This window comes from Coregonus lavaretus (assembly GCF_964263955.1).
Source record: "Coregonus lavaretus genome assembly, chromosome: 5".
Lineage (NCBI taxonomy): Eukaryota > Metazoa > Chordata > Actinopteri > Salmoniformes > Salmonidae > Coregonus > Coregonus lavaretus.
The window spans coordinates 23,692,966-23,705,799 of NC_139992.1; the positions used below are offsets into that span (position 1 = coordinate 23,692,966).

At 41.7% G+C, this 12,834-nt stretch overlaps 1 protein-coding gene across 2 annotated transcripts in view; it reads right to left on the reverse strand.

Annotated features, from left to right (window-relative positions):
- Window positions 1-12,599, reverse strand: part of LOC311129770 (lambda-crystallin-like) — a 30,576-nt gene extending 17,977 nt beyond the window's left edge. Inside the window, exons 1-4 of one of the 2 annotated variants that reach the window (XM_084162207.1) lie at window positions 12,478-12,599; window positions 11,226-11,333; window positions 9,466-9,592; window positions 5,698-5,859 (exon numbers count right to left, since the gene is read on the reverse strand). In XM_084162207.1, coding sequence (XP_084018333.1) covers window positions 5,698-5,859; window positions 9,466-9,592; window positions 11,226-11,333; window positions 12,478-12,518 — 438 coding nt within the window. In that variant the 5' untranslated portion in view covers window positions 12,519-12,599. The remainder of the gene's footprint in view (window positions 1-5,697; window positions 5,860-9,465; window positions 9,593-11,225; window positions 11,334-12,477) is intronic. The other variant, XM_084162208.1, reaches the window with a different exon arrangement.
- Window positions 12,600-12,834: the final 235 nt, after the last annotated feature.

Consider the following 12,834-nt stretch of genomic DNA (forward strand, 5'->3'; position numbering starts at 1 on the left):
GTCAAAGGACACCAGAAACAAAATTGTAGACCTGCACCAGGCTGGGAAGACTGAATCTGCAATAGGTAAGCAGCTTGGTTTGAAGAAATCAACTGTGGGAGCAATTATTAGGAAATGGAAGACCTACAAGACCACTGATAATCTCCCTCGATCTGGGGCTCCACGCAAGATCTCACCCCGTGGGGTCAAAATGATCACAAGAACGGTGAGCAAAAATCCCAGAACCACACGGGGGGACCTAGTGAATGACCTGCAGAGAGCTGGGACCAAAGTAACAAAGCCTACCATCAGTAACACACTACGCCGCCAGGGACTCAAATCCTGCAGTGCCAGACGTGTCCCCCTGCTTAAGCCAGTACATGTCCAGGCCCGTCTGAAGTTTGCTAGAATGCATTTGGATGATCCAGAAGAGGATTGGGAGAATGTCATATGTCATATGGTCAGATGAAACCAAAATAGAACTTGTCGTGTTTGGAGGACAAAGACTGCTGAGTTGCATCCAAAGAACACCATACCTACTGTGAAGAATGGGGGTGGAAACATAATGCTTTGGGGCTGTTTTTCTGCAAAGGGACCAGGACGACTGATCCGTGTAAAGGAAAGAATGAATGGGGCCATGTATCATGTGATTTTGAGTGAAAACCTCCTTCCATCAGCAAGGGCATTGAAGATGAAACGTGGCTGGGTCTTTCAGCATGACAATGATCCCAAACACACCGCCCGGGCAACGAAGGAGTGGCTTCGTAAGAAGCATTTCAAGGTCTGGAGTGGCCTAGCCAGTCTCCAGATCTCAACCCCATAGAACATCTTTGGAGGGAGTTGAAAGTCCGTGTTGCCCAGCAACAGCCCCAAAACATCACTGCTCTAGAGGAGATCTGCATGGAGGAATGGGCCAAAATACCAGCAACAGTGTGTGAAAACCTTGGGAAGACTTACAGAAAACGTTTGACCTGTGTCATTGCCAACAAAAGGTATATAACAAAGTATTGAGAAACTTTTGTTATTGACCAAATACTTATTTTCCACCATAATTTGCAAATAAATTCATAAAAAATCCTACAATGTGATTTTCTAGATTTTTTCTCCTAATTTTGTCTGTCATAGTTGACGTGTACCTATGATGAAAATTACAGGCCTCTCTCATCTTTTTAAGTGGGAGAACTTGCACAATTGGTGGCTGACTAAATACTTTTTTTCCCCACTGTATATTAGTAGGCTATATGTAAAGACCAGATTAAATTGAAGAAACTGCGTGAGAATATGATCAAGTGCTTATCAAATTGTGAATGAGAGACTGATGAAGTGTGTGCAGCATGCGAAAGAAACAGAGCAGAGCGTTTCCCTTTCATGTAACTTTTTTCAAATAATCATTTGTCGCATCATGCAGCCTTAGAATGTATTAGAAATCAAAATATATAGCCTAACGTTTGTATCACAACTAAAGTTGCACAATAACTCTAAATTAAGCATATACAGTGAGGGAAAAAAGTATTTGATCCCCTGCTGATTTTGTACGTTTGCCCACTGACAAAGACATGATCAGTCTATAATTTTAATGGTAGGTTTATTTGAACAGTGAGAGACAGAATAACAACAAAAAATCCAGAAAAACGCATGTCAAAAATGTTATAAATTTATTTGCATTTTAATGAGGGAAATAAGTATATGACCCCTCTGCAAAACATGACTTAGTACTTGGTGGCATAACCCTTGTTGGCAATCACAGAGGTCAGACGTTTCTTGTAGTTGGCCACCAGGTTTGCACACATCTCAGGAGGGATTTTGTTCCACTCCTCTTTGCAGATCTTCTCCAAGTCATTAAGGTTTCGAGGCTGACGTTTGGCAACTCGAACCTTCAGCTCCCTCCACAGATTTTGTATGGGATTAAGGTCTGGAGACTGGCTAGGCCACTCCAGGACCTTAATGTGCTTCTTCTTCATTGTCATGCTGGAATACCCATCCACGACTCATTTTCAATGTCCTGGCTGAGGGAAGGAGGTTCTCACCCAAGATTTGACGGTACATGGCCCCGTCCATCGTCCCTTTGATGCGGTGAAGTTGTCTTGTCCCCTTAGCAGAAAAACACCCCCAAAGCATAATGTTTCCACCTCCATGTTTGATGGTGGGGATGGTGTTCTTGGGGTCATAGGGAGCATTCCTCCTCCTCCAAACATGGCGAGTTGAGTTGATGCCAAAGAGCTAAATTTTGGTCTCATCTGACCACAACACTTTCACCCAGTTCTCCTCTGAATCATTCAGCTGTTCATTGGCTAACTTCAGACGGCCCTGTATATGTGCTTTCTTGAACAGGGGGACCTTGCGGACGCTGCAGGATTTCAGTCCTTCACGGCGTAGTGTGTTACCAATTGTTTTCTTGGTGACTATGGTCCCAGCTGCCTTGAGATCATTGACAAGATCCTCCCGTGTAGTTCTGGGCTGATTCCTCACCGTTCTCATGATCATTGCAACTCCACGAGGTGAGATCTTGCATGGAGCCCCAGGCCCGAGGGAGATTGACAGTTCTTTTGTGTTTCTTCCATTTGCGAATAATCACACCAACTGTTGTCACCTTCTCACCAAGCTGCTTGGCGATTGTCTTGTAGCCCATTCCAACCTTGTGTAGGTCTACAATCTTATCCCTGACATCCTTGGAGAGCTCTTTGGTCTTGGCCATGGTGGAGAGTTTGGAATCTGATTGATTGATTGCTTCTGTGGACAGGTGTCTTTTATACAGGTAACAAGCTGAGATTAGGAGCACTCCCTTTAAGAGTGTGCTCCTAATCTCAGCTCGTTACCTGTATAAAAGACACCTGGGAGCCAGAAATCTTTCTGATTGAGAGGGGGTCAAATACTTATTTCCCTCATTAAAATGCTAATCAATTTATAACATTTTTGACATGTGTTTTTCTGTTTTTTGTTGTTGTTATTCTGTCTCTCACTGTTCAAATAAACCTACCATTAAAATGATAGACTGATCATTTCTTTGTCACTGGGCAAACGTACAAAATCACCAGGGGATCAAATACTTTTTTCCCTCACTATAGGAGGACCTCAACACAGAATAGCTCCATGTACACAGTCCCTCGGAAATTGTTTGGGAAAAATATATTTTCGATTTTATTCAGCTATGCTCAATTGTATTGTTCTTTCTATAAAAGAATACCACGGGAATCATAAGCAAATCTTGCCTGCTAAATGAACTAGTATTGCCCACAGACATAAGGCATAGCCAGATCAGGGCCTAACATAAGGCCTGAAATAAATAATGGATTTATTGTGATGGTGTTGGCTATATTAAATTGATTTATTATACTTTTTAAAATATAGATGTTCCAAAGGTCCGCATCAGTGGCTTGTAGACTATGTGTGGAAGCTGGAGATCCTAAACATGTTTATATTAATTACGGTCAATTACCGTGAGACCGGCAGTTACCTGCATGACAATCACGGGTTGACAAAATGTAATGACCTCCACAGCCCTATATATACACCCAGGGTGTGTTCTTCTCTGTTGGACCACATTACTCTGTGAGCCATAAGCAGGGCTTACCTCACACATTTCCCTCTGTGAAGGCCTCTCTGAAAGGAGTGGCACTGAGGTAAAACCATGGGGGGATTAAACATTCACCACACACATATGCGCACATGCACACAAACCTTCCCAGGTAAAGGTGAACTCGTCTCTCTGGCCACAAAGGACTGTGTGTGTATGTGTGTGTGTTTCAGCCTCAAGGCGATGATAAGGGTGGAATTTCAGTGGTTAGCTAGTTGTTAGGCGACTGAGGGAAGAGGGGGTAAAGTCCAGAAGGTTCTCTAATACTTACAGTGGGGAAAAAAAGTATTTAGTCAGCCACCAATTGTGCAAGTTCTCCCACTTAAAAAGATGAGAGAGGCCTATAATTTTCATCATAGGTACACGTCAACTATGACAGACAAATTGAGAAAAGAAAATCCAGAAAATCACATTGTAGGATTTTTAATGAATTTATTTGCAAATTATGGTGGAAAATAAGTATTTGGTCACCTACAAACAAGCAAGATTTCTGGCTCTCACAGACCTGTAACTTCTTCTTTAAGAGGCTCCTTTGTCCTCCACTCGTTACCTGTATTAATGGCACCTGTTTGAACTTGTTATCAGTATAAAAGACACCTGTCCACAACCTCAAACAGTCACACTCCAAACTCCACTATGGCCAAGACCAAAGAGCTGTCAAAGGACACCAGAAACAAAATTGTAGACCTGCACCAGGCTGGGAAGACTGAATCTGCAATAGGTAAGCAGCTTGGTTTGAAGAAATCAACTGTGGGAGCAATTATTAGGAAATGGAAGACATACAAGACCACTGATAATCTCCCTCGATCTGGGGCTTCACGCAAGATCTCACCCCGTGGGGTCAAAATGATCACAAGAACGGTGAGCAAAAATCCCAGAACCACACGGGGGGACCTAGTGAATGACCTGCAGAGAGCTGGGACCAAAGTAACAAAGCCTACCATCAGTAACACACTACGCCGCCAGGGACTCAAATCCTGCAGTGCCAGACGTGTCCCCCTGCTTAAGCCAGTACATGTCCAGGTCCGTCTGAAGTTTGCTAGAGTGCATTTGGATGATCCAGAAGAGGATTGGGAGAATGTCATATGGTCAGATGAAACCAAAATATAACTTTTTGGTAAAAACTCAACTCGTCGTGTTTGGAGGACAAAGAATGCTGAGTTGCATCCAAAGAACACCATACCTACTGTGAAGCATGGGGGTGGAAACATCATGCTTTGGGGCTGTTTTTCTGCAAAGGGACCAGGACGACTGATCCGTGTAAAGGAAAGAATGAATGGGGCCATGTATAGTGAGATTTTGAGTGAAAACCTCCTTCCATCAGCAAGGGCATTGAAGATGAAACGTGGCTGGGTCTTTCAGCATGACAATGATCCCAAACACACCGCCCGGGCAACGAAGGAGTGGCTTCGTAAGAAGCATTTCAAGGTCCTGGAGTGGCCTAGCCAGTCTCCAGGTCTCAACCCCATAGAAAATCTTTGGAGGGAGTTGAAAGTCCGTGTTGCCCAGCGACAGCCCCAAAACATCACTGCTCTAGAGGAGATCTGCATGGAGGAATGGGCCAAAATACCAGCAACAGTGTGTGAAAACCTTGTGAAGACTTACAGAAAACGTTTGACCTGTGTCATTGCCAACAAAGGGTATATAACAAAGTATTGAGAAACTTTTGTTATTGACCAAATACTTATTTTCCACCATAATTTGCAAATAGATTCATAAAAAATCCTACACTGTGATTTTCTGGATTTTTTTTCTCATTTTGTCTGTCATAGTTGACGTGTACCTATGATGAAAATTACAGGCCTCTCTCATCTTTTTAAGTGGGAGAACTTGCACAATTGGTGGCTGACTAAATACTTTTTTCCCCCACTGTATTTAAGACTGGACAAGGACTGGACTGCAATAAAATGTAGTGTTGCAACCTAGGGATTAGAACCTGAAGGTTGCACATTTTACTGTTGGAATGGATGGGTCATTCCCTTGTGCAAACACCAAAAGTACTGGCCTCGGACAGGGAGAGAGAGTTTGTGCAAATCTGAAATAGCATCCTGTTCCCTATGCTGTGCAGGGCTCTGGCCAAAAGGAATGGGATTACGGCGCCATATTGGACACAGCCTTGGTGTTTGGGTTAGCGCTGTACTGACCGGGTGAGATATGATGCAGCGCTTCCGGTTCTGGAGCCGGGAGAAGACGTTGCTAGGCAACAGGCAGGAGGTGGAGCTACTGAGGATCACGCCCTCTCCCACGTGACTCTCCACCACCTGGAAGACACTCTGCTTGGCCTCAATCTCCTCAAACACACTCTCCTGTACACACACACACACACACACACACACACACACACACACACACACACACACACACACACACACACACACGTTGTTTAGCAGAGACAATGTGACAGTAAAGTTAACACATTTTCCTATTGCAGTGGCAACAGGGACCGTCAGTGCAACATTATAAACAAATATTAGGACATACAGAAATACAATGTAAAGACTGATGAGAAAAAACATGGTGTACTTTCAAACTATTTGTTTTTTTGCTGGGAAACGTAAATTGTTCTATTTCACACACAAAGAAACAGCTTTTCCAGCTACCTGTACAGTGAGGGAAAAAAGTATTTGATCCCCTGCTGATTTTGTACGTTTGCCCACTGACAAAGAAATGATCAGTCTATAATTTTAATGGTAGGTTTATTTGAACAGTGAGAGACAGAATAACAACAACAAAAAAATCCAAAAAAATGTTATAAATGTATTTGCATTTTAATGAGGGAAATAAGTATTTGACCCCTCTGCAAAACTTTAAGATTGAAAAACATGACTTAGTACTTGGTGGCAAAACCCTTGTTGGCAATCACAGAGGTCAGACATTTCTTGTAGTTGGCCACCAGGTTTGCACACATCTCAGGAGGGATTTTGTTCCACTCCTCTTTGCAGATCTTCTCCAAGTCATTAAGGTTTCGAGGCTGACGTTTGGCAACTCGAACCTTCAGCTCCCTCCACAGATTTTCTATGGGATTAAGGTCTGGAGACTGGCTAGGCCACTCCAGGACCTTAATGTGCTTCTTCTTGAGCCACTCCTTTGTTGCTTGGCCGTGTGTTTTGGGTCATTGTCATGCTGGAATACCCATCCACGACCCATTTTCAATGCCCTGTATATGTGCTTTCTTGAACAGGGGGACCTTGCGGGCGCTGCAGGATTTCAGTCCTTCACGGCGTACTGTAGGTTGACAGAATATTAACTTTTAAAAGTGAGATTTTCACTGGGCAGTTACTTTAAGATTGAAAAGGAATATTGGGGCATGATCATGTTTTTACTGAAAAAAATTCTAACAATAAGGGGAAATGTCACATCTCCAATGACTCAGGAATGGTGGTTTACTAAATATGTCTCCCAGCACTCCTCATGATCCCCAGTCACAAGAGGGTTATGTATACTGCTGTCATTCGTGTTTCAATACAAATACAAACCACAGAAACCACATTGAGAAAAACATGATATGATTCGATGTGGTCATCGCTTCTTATACATGAATACAGAACACTGCTTGTGCTTAGTCCTGTTATGCATTGCTCATCACAACCATATGCACAGACAAATGTCTTGAAAGCCATGATGCTCTCTACCTCACAATGCTATTTCACCTTCTAACTAAACTAACCAGCTTGGATATACTACAAAATGGCCGCAGGGCAGCTTAACACCTCCAGGTGTTTCTCTCTAAGCCCTGATGGCTCTCACCATGGTCAGTCACCCTTGCAATGGTTACTATGTCTTTAACAGTAAAATAATAACTCCATGACAAAGTCGCATGTTACCAGATTAAACTAGCAGCAGTAACTGGCTGGGTCAGTGGCTTACCTGACACATTCACAAATAAAATGGTATGTCCCTCACATAAAGAGAGATACAAAAATAATAACTATTACCCACTGAGGCGGGACACACTTTGCCTAAAATATTTCCCTCATATTATAAGTCTTAAGTGGGAAAACGATTATAAAGCCTATTAATCCAAAATGAGGTTAGAATCAAAGGAGGAGTGAACTGCTGTCAGTGAGGAAACGTATCTGAACCAGGAAATTGTGGTCTCAGATGGTGACAGGAAATACTCTGAATATTTCCCAGCAGAATTTCCCTGTAACTCTCTAAAACACCCTCTATTGTTCTCCTCCACAATGTGACACAATGGTATGTTCCTGAAAGTTTGAATCGATACACTGTAATGATTAAGCCTATGTGAAATACCATGTATCGATCTCCCCTGTGACCCAGTGACCAGTGGAGCTGGAGTGGAGCTGGAGCGGAGTGTACCCAATTTTACTGGAGCGTGGAGCGACTTTCCCAAAGGCTGGAGCATCGGCCTTCTCACCCTCTCCAATTTCGCTCCAGTAGCGCTCACCTTATGAGCTCAGGGCATGCCCGGCTCAGCATGCATTTGTAGTCTACTAGTGTGCTGCTATAGCCACTTGCTTTAGCTACTGTCATTTAGTATATTAAATATTTTCATAAAGAAACTGATAAAACACACAGGTAAAAAATCAAGGTGACTTACAAAGATGAGGAGGACCAAGAGCAAGAGAGGGAGTGCGGTGATGTAGTGTCCACAACTAAGGAATCATTGCGGAATCTGAAAAGACACGTATCCCATGATGGTGTACTTACTATCCCATGATGGTGTACTTACTATACCATGATGGTGTACTTACTATACCATGATGGTGTACTTACTATACCATGATGGTGTACTTACTATACCATGATGGTGTACTTACTATACCATGATGGTGTACTTACTATACCATGATGGTGTTCTTACTACGTGCAAATTCCAACAGAAAGGAACGAGGTGGGTAGCTAGCTAAGTGTGTCATTGTAGCAAAGTATTTAAAAATCAGATCTCTTAAAAGTTTCGTTAATTTTCGTTCTATTATCTATACAAAAGGCCATCATTGATTTTGGCCCAATAGTCCTGGCATATTACCTCTTTCAAGGAGCTTTCTGTTTTGATAGGGTTATTTTACCTAAAATCCTACCTACAGAAAAATCTAAAAACAACTACGCATCCCTGCCAAGCCTGGCAAGAGTGGTCCGAAGGGTGTTTAGCACCCCCAGTGGCTCTGCATGTGCTGAGTGGGTATTCTCCGCTGCTGGCCTGGTCTCCAGGCACCATCGCATGAGGCTGAAACCACAAACTCTGGCCAAACTCATGTTTCTAAAAATGAATTCAAAGGCACTGTAGATGGAGCCTAATAAGGCATTTTTTGTTTAATTTGTATTTAACTCTAAGTAAGTCGCAGCCTATATGTGTAATTTATAGACTAATTATTTAATACAACGAAATGTTATTTAAACGCTGAGCGCTTAATGTCCCTGCCAGCCTAGTGTGTCGCACTCGCAAATGCTTTACAATTGATTTCTTTGTAGGCTATAGCCTTGAAATAATTTCAATAATATAGCATAAATAATTCATTTTAATTCCTTCTTAGGCTACCTGTCTGGCTCCTGACCTATTTAAAGTGTTTATATGCTGTTTAATACGACGTGTAGCATATTTAAAATGATGAGCGCTTCTTACAGTCACCTTTTCCTGTTGTTTATTAAAATACTTTTCATTCAAATCATATGGTTTGGTTTCAATACTTCAAAACAAATGGTAGGTCCAGGTAGTCACAAAAATAGATGGGTGTTGGTTAAATTGTGATTTTAATGAATGGAGCGAATTTGGAGCAGCATTTTTCTTTCTATGAAGGAGCGTTTGCAAAGGATGTGGAGCGGGATTTCCGACCACTCAACTCCGCTCACATACTCTGATTGAGATGCATCCTAGCGAAGTTTTATTGCTATTCCAGCATGAAAGGGCATTTTCCTCATAGATGATACTCATACCAGTCAGCCTACTGTACCTGGATGAAGAAGGCTCCCTCTAGTGCCTGAGGGAGGTCATCGTGGCTGCTCAGTAGGGCTAGCTGCTCTGAGGCACTCAGCTGCCCCCTCAGCATGTGGGCTTCCTGCAGCTCCTCAAGCTGTTTCCTGGGCCACCACACAAGGAAAATGGGTTAACACACCCACACAGGCACACACACAACCCAAGGTATTTTTCAATGACCCATAACTATACAGAAACTCAGTGACCTCTGGAATATGAAGGAGAGTCATTGCGTGCCACCTGACTACATAATTAATACACTGTAACACCGTATCTGTACCTGTCCGATTGATCCCATTACAAAAACCATGGGAGACTGGCAAAACACAATAACAACAGACAGGTTGAGAACTTTACCACATTGTGAATGGGCTGAGCATTAGTGGTTTCATTAGATTGCATCATTTACATGACAGCCTTTATGTAAATACAATGACAGTCAATAACAGAGAAACGTCAAACTGAAGCAAAACCTCAGGGCACATATCTGAACTCACTGTAACCATGAGAACTGAATGTTACCAGGTTGGTTTTCGAGCCAACAATAAATGCAATGGTCCATTCCCTATGCTTTTGAGGCTTTGATTAGTGGTCAAATCACTTAATAATCCAAACAGACATCTGTTTTTCAAACTGTCATTTCAAAGTGAAGTAAATGAAAACTTTATACGTAAACATATCTTTCCGGTAGCTCTATGCTGAGGCCAGTGGTATGATGGATACCAGATTTTTATAACTAACCCAAGATAGACCAGTGCCTGTCGTTTTCAATAGGAGCAAATTAATCATAGTGGGCAGAACAAGCAAGGAGGCGGGCAGAGCCAAGCACGTGCTAGTGAGATCCTATTGGTGTGTTCTAGCATTTATTTGCATATTTCTGTTAGGGAATGCCTATTCTGTGAAGTGCGCTTGTGCAATAACTTGCCCTTGCACTCCTTCTAAACAACACACTTTTTTGAAACTTTGGCAAAAGGCAAAGTCTACAAAACAAAGTCCACTCTGTTTGTTATAGATTCTAGTTTTGGCCACTGGGCTTCCTCTCATCACCATATTTGATAGTGGAAATGGCAACTGGATGCTTCACATTTATATATCTGGGGAAATATCTGGCTCATTGTTCTATCTGTGGTTAAATCCTATTACATATAATGTAAAAAAAAATACATCATAGGGGAGATAGGACCTGCTGCTGTTGGACCAGGTCTCTATTGAAAAATAGATTTTATCTCAATGAGAAAAACCTGTATAAATAAAGGCTAAATAAAAAACAAAACAAAAAAAGGACCATATTCATCTAAAGCCCTGTGTCATGTCGTAATGTTCAACCATGTTTTTAACACAGTACTACTATATGGTTGTTGATTGATTTATACATTTTTTTTTTTTTTTATTATAATAATTAAGGAGTGGGGTAGTGCCCATTTTTTTTGCTTTATTGAAGAGATAGTAAAGTGTTGGAAAGACGGGGAAGATAGGGGGAGGGGGAGGGGGAGTCAAAGGGCAGGGGAGCGGATCTGAATCCATGCCGACTCTGTCATACATGTGTGCCGGGGTCAGCAGCGGCCACACAGGGTTTATACAGTTAAAAGGATTCACTGATCATGTTTTGGGCTTGTGTCTTCAGTGTGAGTGCAAAAAGGACTGAGGGGTATTTAGGTCATGTATGAGTTGTTATGTATGAGTTGATGTTGTTATGAGACATTTTGTTAATGTTTCGCCTTATTTTTCAGGACTGACCTGACCTCCTGGATGGCCCTGGCAGCATGGCCAGGCTGGTTGTCATAGATCTTCACTCTGTAGCCACCACTCATAAACACCATGGCCCAGGAGCGCCCAATCAGCCCACTGAAATACACACACAACAACAGTGCCAACATTTTTCTTTACTGTCCCCCAAGAGAAATTTGGTTTGCCCCGGAATGGCTACATGTTTTATGATAAATAAAATCCCTAAGTGGTCCTGTGCGGTTCAGTTGGTAGGACATGGCCCTTGCAACACCAGGGTTGTGGGTTTGATTCCAGCTGGGGCCACCCATATAGAAATGTATGAACATACTACTGTATGTTGCTTTTGATATAAGCATATGCTAAATTGCAAATGTATTATATATAATTATTATATAATATAATAGTATATACACTGAGTGTACAAAACATTACTATTGCAACTCAATATTAGGAAGGTGTTGTTAATGTTTTGTACATAGTATAATAGGAGTTATCATCGATTTGGGGGTCAGTCCAAAGGTGAACACAACTTAATTTAATCATGAACTTTAATGAAGTCAAAATGTAAACCTTGTCGTATGACAAGCATTTGTGGCTCTAATTGTGAAACAAGGGTGGTTCAACAGTGACAGTGCAGACATTTTGAGTGCCCTCAACATCCCTCAGGATTGTCCAGAAATGGTGACTAGAGGAGGCAGGAATAACAGGAAGCAAAGGCAAACAAGTGATGAATGTTCTTAAGAGAAACTGCCAGTATCATCAATATAGGCATATGACGGCCATATGAGTGGGACATTTTTTTCACTATTGCATTAGATTTAAAATGTTAATCTAGACAAAAATACATTTTCCTCCAGATATCATGATCACATCATGTGCCTATTGCTAGCACAACATCCTGACCTGATATGGCACATTCAGTGTATACAGTAGTTAGCTAGAAAATAAAGATACAAACTAAATATTCTCTCTAGTATTTACTTGACACATGCACAACAAATATGAATACAATATCTGTAACTCCAAATTTTCAGTGTCATGAAAATGAACTAATTTGTTTACTTTAATCTAGTTGGTGATCAGCCGACCCTACTCTAGCGCAAGGTTCACATGCATAGGCACATACGGTCCGTAGCTAGGTCAATGAGCTATAGAGCTAGATCCTGTAAAATAGCTGCTACTAGGTAAGTTAGCTAGCCTAGTTACTGGAGCAAGATTGGTTATACAGATAAAGCTCGCAAAATGTGAGGTTTCTGCTCACCTGCCAATAACTGTAATGGTCATCCCATCAGAGGAACTCATTTTGCAGGTTTGCTTAGAAGTAAGTTATTGCAATATTGTAAATTCTCACTGACTTTCCCAAAAAGTCTGCATGCAAATCCTGCAACGCCCCTGCTACTCACGTGATTGTACGGTGCCCTAAAATGTTTTAAATAAAAAAGAGCGAACAAAATTAATCGATTTACCGATTTGCATTACTTTATTAAACATGTGGTAATGCTCTTGGTCATACTTTTTACATTCTAAGCTGATAACATTGGAAAAAATAAAAAATAAATGGTTTCCACACTGACTATATCGTAAAAATTCATGAAAACCAAAATGTGCTTTTTGGTCT